Source organism: Mandrillus leucophaeus, unplaced genomic scaffold (assembly GCF_000951045.1).
Source record: "Mandrillus leucophaeus isolate KB7577 unplaced genomic scaffold, Mleu.le_1.0 Scaffold322, whole genome shotgun sequence".
Classification (NCBI taxonomy): domain Eukaryota; kingdom Metazoa; phylum Chordata; class Mammalia; order Primates; family Cercopithecidae; genus Mandrillus; species Mandrillus leucophaeus.
In genome coordinates, this window is record NW_012103388.1 from 889,244 (window position 1) to 906,417 (window position 17,174).

General features: G+C 33.9%; 1 protein-coding gene across 6 annotated transcripts in view; it reads left to right on the top strand.

Annotated features, from left to right (window-relative positions):
- SS18 (synovial sarcoma translocation, chromosome 18) overlaps window positions 1-17,174 on the top strand; it is a 73,697-nt gene that overhangs the window by 1,768 nt on the left and 54,755 nt on the right. For 3 of the 6 annotated variants that reach the window (XM_011988050.1, XM_011988049.1, XM_011988052.1), the window contains exons 2-3: window positions 2,294-2,370; window positions 11,964-12,048. In XM_011988050.1, coding sequence (XP_011843440.1) covers window positions 2,294-2,370; window positions 11,964-12,048 — 162 coding nt within the window. Of the gene's footprint in view, window positions 1-2,293; window positions 2,371-7,406; window positions 7,574-9,445; window positions 9,565-11,963; window positions 12,049-17,174 lie in introns of all 6 variants that reach the window. The other 3 variants (XM_011988054.1, XM_011988055.1, XM_011988053.1) reach the window with 3 other exon arrangements.

Consider the following 17,174-nt stretch of genomic DNA (forward strand, 5'->3'; position numbering starts at 1 on the left):
AGCAAATATTTATTGAGCGCCTATTTTAGGCGCTGAGGCGACTGTGGTGAGTCATGGTCCCTGCCTTCCTGGAGCTTACAGTCTAGTGGTGGAGACTTCTGTCGTAACCAGTTAATATATGTCGTGATAAATACACAGGGAGCTGCCTCCTTTTTAAAGGAAAGTGCTGCTACAGTCGCTGCTGTGTTACTGCCTGTCGGAACACAAAGGTTCTTTATTGTCCTCTACCCCTTGTTGCCTACTAGCAAGGCAGCATTCTAAATTTTACTGACCTAGACTTTCAAAAGTTGCTGCTATATTTAGCAGTTTACCTTAAATATTTTTGTTTTGTTTCATGCCGTGTAGCAAAGATCAAAATAGAAAAAAAGGTCAAGTTTTAGTACCACTCAGACCACATAGATTATGCTAATCGGTTTCTGTTTACTGTCAGGTTCTTCGTAGTGTGGCTTTTGACATTTGCCCAACTGTTGCTTTATTTTATGAACAAACGGGCTTGGCAGTGCCTGGAAATGCAATGCTTTCATATAGTACTGTGAGTTAAGTCTACAGCCTGGCAAACAGCTCCAAGTACACACTTACGCAAAACTGCGTTTCTGGGGGGTTCACCTTTTTTATTTTTGTACACAGGAAAAGTCCAGAGTTTTTCTTTTTTTCTATAGTTTCTCTTACATACGTCTTAAGATATTTATCATGGATAATGATTAATTCTGAGTATGCTGATCAATTATTTTCCATTCTCAGCTGAACAGAAACATGGGCTCCAAATTAAGTTCCTTATTCTGCAATGGGAGAGATTGATATTAGATGTGAGACACATATTTTAATGGTGACGTTCAACAGTTTGAGGAATATACTGGAGATAAGTTGTGAAATCATTAGGTTGAGGATTTGATTCGTGCATTTTAAAGACTTTTTTTGGTCATACAATGATTCTATCTAAGAAATAACTGCATTTATTAGCAGATCATGTTAGTGGTTTTTTTCCCCCAGTAAGTGAAGATTGTGATTCACGTGCAGAAAAAAGTGACAGTTAATGTTAAATGGATGTTCCTTTTATTGAGATAGAGTGGTTATGGTATTGTGCTAATACTTTTGAATCCTGGTAGGGTGGGGCAGGTTCTGGAGGAGCATCTCCTGAGTCCCTTGATCTTGGAGCTGAATCAGCCCCTGAAAACTTAAGTGACTTGCTCAAAATGGCAAAACTGGCACTGAAACTAACTGGCCTTTTAATTGCTACAATCAGTACTCTTTCTTCAGCTCCACTTTACTTAGATGAATTATTTAACCCTCAAAGCCAAGATTACTTTGAATTGTTAAAAGATGGTAGAATGATAAATCGGTATCTTTTTCCTCTTAAACTTTTGAGACAGCGTAATTATGAAGTAAACTCAAAGTCTGTAACAAATATTATACATGCATAGAAATTACTATGTTTAATTATTATCTCATAATTGGAGAATCACAAAACCATGCTGTTATAAAACTTGGAAACTAGCCAGCTACCTCATCAAGACTCCTGGGCTGAAGTTTTCATGTATTTATTTCATTCTGGAGAAGTACAGAATTTTTCTTTACTAATCCAAACCATTAGAATGATGAAAAGCCAACTCGGACTCTTAACTTTAGTCTTAATTGTCTAAAGCTTCTATTACAGATAGCAGAGGTAATTAAATGTTTGATATAAAAGTATTCAGATTTTCGTTTCTGGGCTTGTTTATTCAGAGGGAGAATAATTGGAATATTAAAAGGTTATTGATTAAACATGGTATCATTCCAAAGGTGTAAAATTAGGATTTTTTTGTGGTGAGCTATCGTATATATTAAAAAGACCCAAGAGGATTCAATTTCTCTATAGATGCAACATTTCTAGAAATCTGAAGGGAAAAAAACTCAGTTACTGAAAACATTGTCCATATGAACTGTGCATGGCATAATTTTACAAGAGATTTAAACAGTACGTAATGAAATTTTATGCAAAAGAGCTGCTGATTTACTAATCTTGCTTTAAATCATATTTATTATTAAAATGAATTTTAAAATACTTTGTAACAGCGGGTAGCAACGTTAACAGAAAGTCATTTTAAGGAAATTTTGTTTTTTTATGTTTCCATGTTTGCTTAATGATTTATGATATGTAATGATTGTTGGGGGGGGACAGTATTTTGTTAAGGGATACACTTTAGAGTTCTTGTACAAGCAGTATTTACTAATGCCCTCCCTCTCTGAATTTTCTAGTTTTTTATTTTACTTGATGCACTAGTTTTATGCTAAACCTTTTCTAATTCTGTTTCAGATGTTGGATGACAATAACCATCTTATTCAGTGTATAATGGACTCTCAGAATAAAGGAAAGACCTCAGAGTGTTCTCAGTAAGATTGATAAAAAACTTTTTTTTAAAATTCAGTTTTTTGTATTGGTTAATTTTTTACTTTTTACTAACAGCTTTATTGAGAAATAATTCACATACCATACAATTCACCTATTTTAAAGTGTACAATTCAGTGTTTTCTAGTATATTCATAGAGTTGTGCTGGTATTACGTCAGTCGGTTTTACAGCATTTTTAACATCCCCAAAAGAAACTGAGTATCCTTTGGCAGTCACTACCCCCCCGCCCCTCACCCCCTGACAACCACTAATCTACTCTCTGTGTGAATTTGCCCGTTGTGACATTTCATATAAATGGATTGATATACTATGTGGTCAGTTTTGACTGACATTTTTCACTCTGCGTAGTACTTCTGAGGTTCATTCATGTTGAACCATGTTTCAGTACCTCATTCCTTTTTATTGGCAAGTATTTTTTTCCATTATGCAGCTGTACCACATTTTATTTATCCATCGGTGATCGCCTTTTGTGTTGTTTGTACTTTTGACTAATTATGAATAATATTGCTATGAACATTTGTGTACAAGCTTTTGTGTGACTTGTTAATTTATAAAAGAAATCTTTCTTTGGGAGGAGATTGGGTATCACTTCGTTTCTTATACTTCTTACCCTGCATGATACAATAATGACTTCAAATATATGTGTAGTCTGATCTGTGGAAAAGTTAGATCTTCATTTATGTAGGATATTGAGTTGCATCCATGTATGTGGTGGAGAAAACAAAGCTTATATCTAATAAATAGAGAATTGATTGTCATTCGTGAGGACCAAACTTTCTACCTTAAAGCTATGTATCTGAAGTAAATAATATGCCCTAATAGAATCTGATGTGGTAGAATGAGTTGAATATATTATCAAAAGTATTTAGAACAGCACTGTCCATTAGAAATACAAATGCGAGCCACATGTGTGATTTTAAATTTTCTAGTAGACACAGTAAACAAGTAAAAAGCAGGTGAAATTAATATTAGTAATACATTTTATTTAACCCATTAGTTCCAAAATAGTATCATTTCAATATACAATTAGCATAAAAATATTGAGATATTTTACATTTTTTTTTGTTGTTCTAAGTCTTGGAAACCTATTGTGCATCTTGCTTTAATAACACATCTCATTTTGGATTAGCCATATTTTACTGTGTCTAGTGGGTGCTATATTGGTCAACACAGCTGTAGAATATAGTTGACCCTTGGTATCCATGGTAAATTGATTCCAGGACTCCCCATGGATACCAAAGTCCAAGATGCCCGTGTCCCTGGTATAAAATGGTGTAGGATTTGCATATAACCTACTCACGTCCTCCTGTAAACTTTAAATAATCTCTAGATTGCTCATAATACCTAATACAATGTAAATACTCCGTAACTAGTTGTTATACTGTATCGTTTAGGGAATAATAAGAAAAAAGTCTGCATGTTCAGTACAGACACAACCATCCGCTTTTTTTTTTTTTCCCAGAATATTTTCAATGCATGGTTGGTTAAACTATGGATGTGGAATCTGTGGATACTGAGGGCTGACTATTCTCACCCTGGTTTTGGGATGCGTCTGTCTTTCCTAGAAACCTCACTGGTGTATCCTCAGGCAGATAATTCCCACCAACCTTGGCCCTTGCTTTGTTTGGTTTTCACATTGTATTGGTCTCTTGCTGTCATTTGATTTAACCGCTGTTTAATTCCAGGTTGCCATTACTTTTTCCCCTTTGTTTAAAAATATTTTTAAATTTAAAAAGTCATATGTGGTCATTGTAAAAAAAAAATTATAAAGTGTGAGTTTGTGGAGATAAGTCATCTTTTACATGCCACTCACTATCTTATCTCCTTCCCCTCCATAGGGTAACTGCTTCTGTTGCTTTAGTATGTATCCTTCCAAACATTTTTCTGTGCATTTACATATATGCGTTCCTATTTATGCGTACACGTTGATAGATACTGTTTTTAATATTTACGTAGGTTACAGTTTTAGAAATGGAATTACTGGGTTAAAGACCATGCTAAGTTGCCAAATTAGCCAGCAAAAAGATTGTATTGGTTTGCTTTCTCCCAGCCAGGTTTTTAGAGTCCTAGCTTTCAGCTATCCCTGTGAGAAGTGAATATTAGACATCTTTAAAATATTTTTACACATCCAGTTGCTGAAAAGTGGTGTCTTAAAGAACTTTTTGTTTTGGCCAGGCACGATGGTTCGTGCCTGAAATCCCAGCACTTCGGGCGGCTGAGGTGGGAGGATTGCTTTGACGACATGAGTTTGAGAACAGCTTGGGCAACAGTGAGATCTGTTTCTACTTAACACCGACTACAAGAAAAAACAAAAAGCCTTTTTGTTTTGAAATAATTTCAGACTTACAAAAATATTTCAAAGATAGTACAAAGAATTCCTGTATGCGCTGTACTGAAGTTTTTATACGATAACATAGCCCACTTGCTTTTTTATTCATTTCTCCCCCATAATGTTTTTCAGAAACATTTGAGAGTAATTGCAGATATGAATCCCTCTTACTTTTAATAATCTCAGTGTGTATTTCCTAAAAACAAGCACATATTCTTAAATTACCAGAGTATGATTGTTAAAATCAAGAGTGCAATACTATTATCTAATATTTAGGGCTCTTTTGAATTTTGCCAGTTGTCCCGTTAGTGCATATTTTCTGGTCCAGGGTCCAGTGCAGGATCTGGTGTTGTGTTTAGTTGTCTTGTGTCTTAAGTATACTTTAATCTGGGGGTCTTTTAAAAATATTCCATGATTTTGACATTATTGAATAGTATAGACCAGTAGTTTTGTGGAATGTCCTTCATTTAGGATTTGACTGGTGTTTCCTATGATGAAATTCACACTATACGCTTTTAGCAGGAGTACCACTGACGTGATATTGTGTCCTTCACGGTGCATCCTCAGTAGCCATATGTTAGTAGCTTGTCCCAATATTGGTGATAACTTTGATGACTTAGTTAAGGTGGTATCTTAACTAAAGTGGTATCATAACTTTGTAGTTCGTTCACTATAAAGTTGCTATTTCTTGTAATTCATACATATCTAATACCTTGAGGCATACTTACATTGTTTCTCATCATACTTCAACACACTAGTTTTAGCATCCACTAAAAATCCAATGATTTTTGCCTATAATAGTTATCACTTTAGGTGGTTACCCATGATGACTAAATGTATCTATCATTCCTTCTAGTTTTACTTAAGTCCTACTGTGAGGAAGAAATTTGTCCTTCACCTATTCCTTTATTCCTTCATTCTTTCATTCACTTATTTATCTCTAAATAGACTTAAACATTATTACTGCATTTTGTAGGTTATAATCTCTTACTTTATTATTTATTTTCTTTAATTCTTCCAGATTTGGCCAATGGGAGCCCCTCAGGCTGGCTTCTTGATATGTCTTCATTATTTTTTGAGCATTTTCTTATTTTCTGATACCACAAAATGTTCTAGGTTCTTCCTGATTTTTTTTCCTGTGCAGGTTGGTAGTCACCCGTTTCTCCAAGCCCTGATTCTGTTTTTGGAGAATGATGTTTACAAACTAAGATCTGAGTGCTAGGTTATCTTACTGTTTAATCTCTTGTATGTTTTGCATTTTATGTGATTGTTTCCGTTACATATATGATTACTTAGATGAATCTTGTCCATATATTTGAAAATGTTCTTTAAAAAATTAACTTAATCTACTTCTTTGGTTTAACTGTGGATAATCATCAGTAATAAGGAGATCACTTCCTCAAGTCAGCCGTGGAATGATAAAGCTTAGAGGCATTGATTAGAATACAGTCATTCACGACCTAATGCTATTTTGGTCAACAGCAGACCGAAAGATTAAAATACCATATTTCTACTATAATACCCCTAAGATTATAATACCATATTTCTACTGCACCTTTTCTATTTAGATAATTGTAGATATACAAATGCTTACCATTCACTACAGTACAACCCACAGTATTCAGTACAGTAAAAGGCTTTGCAGGTTTGTAGCCTAGGAGCAGTAAGCTATACTATATAGCCTCAGTGTGTAGTAAGCTATACCTTCTGGGTTTGTGTAAGTACTCTTGATGATGTTTGCACAACAATATGAAATCACCTAACAACACATTTCTCAGAATGTGTCCCCATTGTTAAGTGATGAATAACTGAAATTATTTTTACCTTTGGCTTTTAAGAACTCCACATAGAACCAAGGGTAGTATATGTCACGGATAGTGTATGTTTAGGTCTAGAACCAACTGAGTCAGCAAAAGTTTACACTGTTTTCTTTATATTTTCAACTTTTTCAAGTGTATTTATGATCATTTCCCTCATTCTCTACGTATTGGATTAGACCTTTTTCTTACATATACTTGGTGAACAATTTAAGCAAATGGGGCTTAAATTTACTTAGGGAGAATCTTAAATTCTGCCCTTTTTGGTGGATTTAATTTCATTCTTTTGTTCTTCAGATATTCTTTCTTTCTCAAGTTGTCAGTATTGGTTTGTGAGTAACGAGAAAAACAACTCCTCTTGACCTTAACAGGTGTTCTTGTTTCTCATTGTGGGAGAAGTAAAAGGAAAATAAAGAGAAACATTACATGACAGCCATCTGGGAACTGATACTCCAGTTTTAATTTAACAACTCTTTAAGATGTGATAACTTTGCCTGAAACAGTGTTTTGTGTGTTTTTTTTTTAATTAAAAATAACTATTTTATGAAAGCAGTATGTGCAAATTAGAAAACAAAAATATGTAAAAATAAGAGAACGAATACCATATTCTTACTACCCAAAGACTTTTCACTGGTAGTACCTTTGTGTATGTTGCTTTATCAGTGCTATCTGCACACACACACAAATTCAGATATTACACCCTTGAGTCAGTGGTCTGAATCGCTTGTGGAGCCCATATGCCTGGACGCTCTTCCTTTAAATTCTGGTAATGCATGTGAGAATGTGTTGCTGATTCACTGTGGTATTTGATTTGAGCATTTTGTAAATCAGCCTATGTTTGCTTAAATCAGCTCTTATTTTTTGCATTTTAGGGTGAGTCCAAACTATTCTGGAGTTGCATAAATCTCAAACAACAAAAAAAATTAGTGTTCATCATTCATCGTAATGTAAAAGAGTTAAGGTTTAAATCTAGTTTGGAAGATAACTTTTATTCTATACAGTGTATTCCCGTTGTCTAATAAATATTCATAGCTTCTAGGTAAGGTTTATTTTATAAAATGAAATTACTTTCAGCTTAATTTTGTAATTACGTCAACAAATATAGTGTCCATTTTACTTTATTCAAAGTAATTGATGAGTTACTCTTAGTGGCCTCTTTGGGAGGTGGACTGTCTCTTTTAATAGGTTAATAATCATGGGTATTTGAGAATATTTGTCATATTTACTAGGACAGTACCATCATCAAAAATAAAATGCTGAATATGTTTTATAACAGCCCTTAGCTTATATACTCCTTTTTTCCCTCCTGTCAACATACAATATTTTATTTTATTTTTTTTTGTTTTTCGTGACATGGTCTCACTTTTGCCCAAGCTGGAGTGCAAGTGGTATGATAATGGCTCACTGCAGCCTCAACCTCCTGTTCTCAAGTGATCCTCCCACCTTAGACTCCTAAGTAGCTGGGACTACAGGTGCATGCCACCATGCCCAGCTAATTTTTCACTTCTTTGTAGAGGTAGGGTCTCACTTTGTTGCCCAAGCTTGTCTTGAATTCCTGGGCTTAAGTGATCCTCCTGCCTCAGCCTCCCAAAGTGCTGAGATTACAGGTATAAGCCACTGTGCCCGGCACAACATATACTGTTTTAGGAATAAAACATTAAGAAAGTAAACTGTTTCAGTGAGAAACGTAACTATATATAGAATAAAAATATCCAAAGTTTCTGAGGAAAATATATTTAATATCATTTTTAGTATTTCAGTATTGCTAGCTGAGTCTAGATTCTCCTGGAGTATTTGCTGATTGCTTTTTAGGTGACCTGTATACAAACTTATAAAACAATACGAGTATTTACTACTTTTTTGTTAATGTTCGTCTTTGAAACTTCAATCATCTTAGAATATGCTTAATTGGGCTGAGTGTGGTGACTCACGCCTATAATCCCAGCACTTTGAGAGGCCGAGGCGGGCAGATCACCTGAGGTCAGGAGTTCAAGACCAGCCTGGCCAATATGGTGAAACCCCGTCTCTACTAAAAGTACAAAAATTGGCTGGGCGTGGTGGTGGATACCTGTAATCCCAACTACTTGGGAAGGCTGAGGCAGGAGAGTCACTTGAAACCGGGAGGCCGAGATTACAGTGAGCCGAGATCACGCCACTGCACTCCAGCCTAGCTGACAATGAGATTCTGTCTCAAAAGAAGAAAAAAGAATATGCTTATTTGATGAATACTATAAAATAATGCAATTTTACAGAAAATAAACATATTGAAGTTAGAAAAGGCCAATTACAATTTTTCATTTTTATCTACCTCCATATACGAGGGAAAATGATTTGGAGATATTAGGACAATTGGAGAAATTTGAATGAATTCTGTGGATTAAATAGTGATAATATATCAATGTTAATTTCAGCATGATGGTTGTCCTGTTATATAAGGGAATAGCCTTGTTTTGAGGAAGCCAGTACTGAAGTATTAGGAGTAATGGGGTATCACTGACTCACAAATGGTTTTGGAAAAAAGTGAGTGCATGTGTATGTGTGTGTGTATTGCTGTGTGTATTTAGAGATGATAGGAAAAATGTGGTAAAATGCTAACAATTAGAGAATCTGGAAGAAAAAATATACGAGACTTTTTACTATTGAAACTTTTCTGTAAGTTTAAAATTATTTCACAATTAAAAACTGAAAAGATTTGATGGTTGAGAGAAGGTTGGGCAAATGTCTTAAAATTAAACTACTTCATAAAAGATGCTGGATTTATAGATTTTAAAACTACAAGCAGCTTCAGAGTCCTGCTTTAACTCCATTATTTTACATATGAGACCTTAAGAGTGTGGCAGATTAGATTTAATAGTAGTTTCACGCTGGCTTTGTCAAGTACTAATCAGCATACTACAGTTTTTTCTTAAAGGGTCATGAATAAACCACGTCTGTTAGTATGGTTTGGTTAGTGGTCCTCAGCAAATCTCATGTCATGCAACCATACTAATACTCAAGCAAAGGAAAACTTGAAGGACTAGACTGAAACAGGTTATGTGTTCTAATTAAAAATGGCTGGTTGGTTTTTTAAAAAACGGCAAGATATGGAACACTATATTTTAAGTTCCTTTCTAGATCTCTATGGAATAATGAAATAGTTCCAGCTAGTGGTCCCTGTTAGTGCTGTTGAAGAATTTCAACAACACAATTAACCATTATGTATAATTCAGTACAATATAATTATTTCTTTGTCCATTTTATGTAAAGTTAGCTATCAGAGATGTATCATGTCTGATTGGACAACATAGCATCCATGTGAGGCAAAGCATTAAAAGCATGGCCTTGTTTGTGAAAGTGTTATTTTAAGGTCAGCAAGAAACAGTGTTATTTCCTTTCTTAAAAAAAAAAAAAAAAAGCTGTGAAACCTGTTGTTTGTAGCAGGAAAAAAATAAGTAGCAAAGAATATGCTAGGATTTGGCTAGGTACGGTGGCTCATGCCTGTAATCCCAGTAGTTTGAGAGTCTGAGGCTGGCCGATTGCTTGAACTCAGGAATTTGAAAGCAGCCTGAGCAACATGGTAAAACCCTGTCTATTAAAAATACAAAATTTAGCTGTGTGTGGTGGCATGCGCCTGTGGGCCCAGCTACTTGGGAATCTGAGGTGGGAGGATTGCTTGAGCCCAGGAGGTCAAGGCTGCAGTGAGCCATGATTGCACCACTGCACACTTCAACCTGGGTGATAGAGTGAGACCTTGTCTCAAAAAAACAAACAAATGAAAAAAACCAAAAACGAACAAAAGAAAAACTAGGATTCCTTTTATGGTGTCATTTTAGAAAATGAATTAATTTGCAATCTGAATTAGAGCCCTTTAGCTGAATAAACTTATTTTTATTGTTTTAATTTGTATTTAGCATTTTTAGTAAATGAAATTTTAGAAAGCCTAACAATTTGATGTAGGTTTTAAGTTTGTACTCATGGGGCTTGTATGTCTGCACTGAGACAAAACACTAGTGATTGGGTCACTGCTAGTTTTAATATGGTTTTGTCAGTTAATTTTTTAAAATTGTGAAGAGAAGCTTAGCTAAACTAATTCGTAGATAAGATTACAATAAGCATGTTTAACCATATAATGCTGATAATGAGAATTTGTTTTATTTTCTTAAAGTTAATATTGAGTGTTGGTGGTGGTGTAACATTTCCTCTATCCTGTTTTAGCGTATCTCTTTTTTTCTGTAGTTGGAGATTGCCTATTCATTGCCTTCTTTATATGCTGAGTCCTGATAGATGGGTAGTATAAACACAGCGGGCATAAATTGTTGGTCACTGCTACAGTAGTGAAAAGGAAAAAAATGTGTGGTTCCCACCCCCTTTCCTACATTTTGGCAGAACATATTGACCGTACTTGGGTTTGAGGTTTTTAGCAAAATGAAAATGGCCGAAGGAAAGGGATAGCATATTTCTTTTTTTTTCTTTTTGAGATGGAGTCTCACTCTGTTGCCCAGGCTGGAGCGCAGCAACACGATCTCGGCTCACTGTAACCTCTGCCTCCTGGGTTCAGGCAATTCTCCTGCCTCAGCCTGCTGAGTAGCTGGGATTACAGGCGTGTACCACCACGCCCAGCTAATTTTTGTATTTTTAGTAGAGACGGAGTTTCACCATGTTGGCCAGGCTGGTCTTGAACTCCTGACCTCAGGTGATCTGCCCGCCTCGGCCTCCGAAAGTACTAGGATTACAGGCGTGAGCCAGGAAAACATTTTATGCAGGCATTTACAAAGCTCCCCTGGTCCGTGGTGAGGCTCACTGGTCTTCAGGAAAACAAACCTACAGATGTGCCGCCTTCACAGATCTTTTACTCCAAGCCCCCACAGTTACAGCCAATTAGAAAGACTGAGGGAAAGTGCAGCTGGGTTACTGCAACCTCAAACTCCTGACCTCAAGTGATCTGCCGACCTCAGGCTTCCAAAGGACTGGGATTACAGGTGTGAGCCACCGTGCCCGGCTGGGAGAAGCACATTTCACTAGATTCCTTTATTTGGTTCTTTTTTTAAAAAAAAAACTCAATGTACTAGTATGGACCTATTACATATGTCAGTTATTCCTTCTACTAGCGATTCAATCATGTACAAGTTATCAGCCTCTCTGAACATTAGTTTCTCTTCTGTAAAATGGAGAAAAGAGCTCCTACCTCATAGTATTGGTTTGTGAACTGAGATATATATGCATATAAAATAATTATAATACTATTTAGCATACATGGTAAGATCTCTGAGCTCATTATATTTAAATATTTATTATTTGGAACTTGTACAGCATAGGAAAAATTGAAGTGCTATTGATGTTCAGGTAACAAATTTTTAATGAAACTTTAGAAATGATTACAATGCTGTTTGTACTTAGGCAGATAGGAAGAAAATTATTTTTTAATATTGATATTTGTTTTGTTTTAATAGGTATCAGCAGATGTTGCACACAAACTTGGTGTACCTTGCTACAATAGCAGATTCTAATCAAAATATGCAGTCTCTTTTACCAGCAGTAAGTACCTTTAAAATCATGTGAAGTAGACAATCTTTATAGTTACTTATGGTATGGCATATTTTTGTTCAATGATTTTTAAGTTTTGTTTGGTAAATCCTGCTTTACTCTGAGAATATGAAAGTATTCTATGTTATCTAAAAGCTTTATTATTTTGCTTTGTTGTTTTATGTTTAATTTGGATTCACCTAAAATTGATTCTGTCCCTGAGAAAGTTATTCATTTACCTGTCCACCTACCTACCTACCTATTTATTTTAATTTTTAAATGCACAAGTAATTTGTTAGTAAATCTGAAGTATTTCACAGCAAGTCCCAGACATCTTACAGTTTGACCAGTAAATACTGTATTTCCATATGCATCTCTAGCAGACAGGACTATTCTCTTACCCAACTAAGTTAACCATAATTTCTTTCTGTCTTATAATGTTCATTCTGCTTTCAATTTTTATCTGTTACCTAAAACAAACCTAAATGTTTTACACTTGATCTTAGCCAAAAGGCCGAGAAGTGATTTAAAAAACTCTAAATTTTTAAATAGTTGTTTGCCTCAGAATTCAAACAAGGTACACATAGTGCATTGGTTGATATGTGTCTTAGTCTCTTTTAATCTGTATCATTTTATCTTTTTAAATCTTCATTTATTTGTTAAAGGAACTGGGTCATAGGTTGTGTAGAATTTTTAACGTTCTGGATTTGGCTAATTGTATTCTCATGGTCTTTTAACGTATTCCTTTGTTTCTCTTATTTCATGTAAACTAGTAATTAGAGAGACTTAATTAGTGAGGTTTAGATTTTTGGTAAGAGTATTTTGTTGGTGGTGCTTTGTATTTCCCATAATATCAGATCAGGAAGAACATATTTGGTCGTTCCATTTTTAGTAATGTTACGATTGATTAGTGGGTATACTTGATACCAGCCTGATCAATCCATTATGAAGTTCCCTGTCTACCTATCACTTAATAGTTTTAATAGTCGTTGATGCTCATGGACCAGAACCTGTATTTCACTTTGGGATCACAGAATGGTGAATTTCTAATTTTATAATCCCTCCTGCATTTATTAGCTGTAATTATTTTAAAGAGAGAAACTTCCTTTCATTAAATATTTGGTTATCCTGAAACTAGAGAGTCCCCATGGAAAAGTCACGCATGATAAACACTAGATTCTTTCCCTTTATCAATTTTCAGAATGAGTGAGTCTCTAGCAACCTGTGTAGGTTACCATTTTAATATTTTTGTTTTTATTATCTGAACTTAATACATTTTTGGATTTTTAATGTTTAAATCCCTTGCAGTCATTCTTTGTTATGTTGAAATTTTGTTTCTCTGATCAATGGAAGCCTCTTCATTTGGCTCCTGTGTCCCTCTGACATAACTCCAGTATTTCATAGCTTCTTTGTTTTTGTGATTTGCTGTATACTACTTTGTATAAAACATCGAACAATGTAATGATACCAAAATTACCACTAACAATAAAATGCCTGTCCCTAAGATACATCCCACTGGGGGATATTTTAATCAGTACATTTTGTTTTGAACTTGAAATAGTTCTTCATGTGGCGATTGTCATAAACTTGGTTACCAGCTAGGTAGAATTTATTTTCGTGAATGATGTGAGGAATAGGTTCAGTTTCATTTGTTTCAATGTGGATAGTTTTTTGTCCCATCATTATTTCTTGGAAAAACGAAACACAGTATTTTTTTTTGTCATGCGATATATGTTGTATCAGGTGTCCTTATATATGTGGGTCTGTGTCTGATCTGTTTATATCGTTTCCTTGGTCTGTTTGTATGAATTCCACTCTCCTCGTACTTAATATATATTCAAGAAGTTCTTACTACTTTTTTTTTTTTCAAGAATATCTTGGCTGTTGGTTCTTTGCATTTCCGTATACACTTAAACATCAGTATGTCAAGTTATATACACATACACGTAATCCTGTAGGGATTTTCATTCAGATTACCTTAACTGTAAATCAGTTTGGGAAGACTTGGTATCTTTACAAAATTGAGTCTTCCAAATCGTGAGCACTGCATATATTTTCATTTATTTAGTCCTTTAATGTCTGTCAATGAAGTTTTATGATTTTTCCCTATAGATGATTTGCACCTCTCTCATTGGGCTTATTGCTAGATATTTAATACTTTATATTTTTTGAGGCCACTTTAAATCGAGTGTTTGTTTTTTAAGTTTTATTTTCTAACTGCATTTGCTGTTCACATGGAAATGCAATTAATTTGAATCTCACATTCTTGTTCAGCTCTTCTATGTTTTTCTGTAGATGCTTTCAGTTTTCTGTATTCACGATCATATCATTTGTGAATAATCAGTTTTGTTTCTTTCTTGTCAATCCTTACACCTTTTATTTCTTTTTCTTGCCTTACTTCTCTGGCTAGGACCTCCAGTACATTCCTGAATAGAAGTGGTGATAGAGGACATCCTTGTCTTGTTCCTGATCTCAAAGGGAAAGCTTTCACTGTTTGACCATTAAGTATGATGTTTGCTGTAGTGTTTTGTAGATAACTTTCGTCAGATTAAGGAAGCTCCTTTCTGTTTCTGGTGTGCAAAGTAAAAATTTATATCTTAAATGGACGTTAAATTTTATCAAGTACTTTTATTGCATCAAATGAGATGATCATAAGATTCTTCTTCTTTAATCTGTTAATGTGGTAAAATATACTGATATACTTTTAATGCTCAGTCAATCTTGCATTCTTGTAATTAGCCTACTTGTTGATGACCCACTTGGTCATGGTGTTTTTAAAGAAATTACTATATTCAGTTTGTTAAAATTTTGGTTAGGATTTTTGCATCTTTGTTCATGGGTGTAATTGACCTGTAATTTTCCTTTCTTATGATGCCTTCATCTGGTTTTTATTTTGAGGCTATGCTAGCTTTATAAAAGGAGCTGGAGAATTTTCTACTTTTTCTTATCCAGAAGAATTTACATAATATTTATTTCTTTGTTAAATGATTGGTATAATTCTTTAGAAAAGCCATCTGAATCTGAAATTTTCTTTGCAAGGAAGTTTTTATTTACTTATTTATTTAATTGTTATATGACAATTTCTATATTTTATAAATTTCCTATTTTGGTAAGTTGTGGTTTTTAGCATTTTAATAAATTTGAACATTAATTAGCATGAAAATAAAGTAAAAGCTCTTGAAACAATCCTATTTTCATAATGTCAGCACTATCTGTAGTGATAATTTTCTTTTTAATGTCATTGTTTGTGACTACTTCTTTAAAATATTTTTTGATCACTCTTGCCAGGTGTTTATTATGGGTTTTTTAAGTCTTTTCAAAGAATCAACTTTTGGTTTTGATTGTGCTCTGTTGCAGCATTTTTCAAACCTTTTGGTCTCAGAACCCTGTTACATTCTTAAAAATTATTGAGGACTTAAAAGAGCTTCATGTGAGTTATATTGTTAATATAAATTATAAATTTTTCTCAGTTGTGAAATTAAAACAAATTTAAAAAATTAGTTTGTTAAAAATAATAAACTTATTGCATGTCTATATAAATAACATTCTTTAAAGGAAAAATAACTATCTTTGTGAGATGAATGGCATCATGTTACATTTTTACAAGTTTCTGTTAAATGTCTGGCTTAATAGAAGACACTATATTTTCACATCTACCTCTGCATTCAGTCTATTGTAGTATCTTGTTTTGGTTGTAGTAGAAGAAGAAAATGCAGTCTCACACAGACATGTAGTTAGAAAGGGGAAGAATATTTTAATAGCCTTTTCAGATTTTTGTGCATAACCTTGTTTGATGTTACAGCAGATCTCAGTACTTTTTTAAATTTTTTTTTTAAGGTTAGTTGCGGTATGGAATCTTAAATTGTATCATTATATTTTTCTTATTCTGGTACATTTAAGCCCATTGGTCTTTATTACACTTTGAACAGATTTTTGCTCATGTATAATTTTATAACATCATGCTTTGGTGATTTGGAAAGTATAAGTTTACTGAGTTAAACAGTTCTTCCAAACATTAACGTATTTTTTTGTGTGATACCAAAGACTACATTGGTTAAAATCACTTCTAATCTTATCAGAAAAGTGCCTAAGTATGGGGATGCTGTCAAGCTCAAGGTGATAGATAAGTTTGCATGTTCCAAATTCTTGCTTGAAAATTCAAATTTGATCTTGGCAACAGATGTTATCAGTTGATTTTCTCACTCACTGTTTGTTTTTGAGAAGATGTCTGCCAAATACCCACGCCTGGATAAATATAGTTAACAATTGTTCTTTCAAGTAAAAATGGTGTTCTGTGAAAACGGTGCCTAGTTCAGCTGGCAACTCAATCACAAACTGCTTTTTCTTGATTATTTTACTTTGGGACAGATAATGTTTATTATTTTCCCATTTTGTCACTGAATATTTATTTACAAGACATGGAGAATTTACTAAATAATTTTTACTGCTTCATCAAGTACATTTTTAATTGAAACTACCTTTTTCTTTCTTCAACTGCAAGTGTGGGGCAGTCAGTAATACACTGACTAATAATAGTTTGATGTCATTGCCTTGATTTATAATGAGATTCCAGCAATTATATCCACTATTGCTTTTGTACCATCATTATAAATGTGAACTTAGCATAAAAGGCAAACCTCATCTTATTATTATGGAAATAGTTTTGCCCTTGGTCACCTTATGTATGTTTTTGTTTGTGATTAATTTGTGGTCTTTTATGATTTTCTTCCTTTTACTTTCTTTTGGTATATTTTGCTGTTTTTCTGAGTTTTAGATGAATGCCTCTTTCATCAATTTTCAGCTTTCTAATGCATTTAAAATGGGCATAAGTTTTCCTCTAATCATAGTTCTGATATGTAGTATATTTACATTTATTTAATTCCAAATATTTTCTAATTTTCATAATTATTTTTTAATGCATTGGTTGATAAAAATATATTTCTTAATTTCCAAACATGGGTATTTTATTTTCTTCATTTCTGGCTTTATTGCATTGTGGTTAAATAACATTTTACGGTTTGAGTTCTTTGGAATTTGTTGAGATTTGTTTTAAGGTCCAGCATATGGTCAGTTTTTACAAATGTTTCATGTGTGTTTAAAAAGAATATGTATTGTCTAGCCACCGAGTGCAGAGTTCT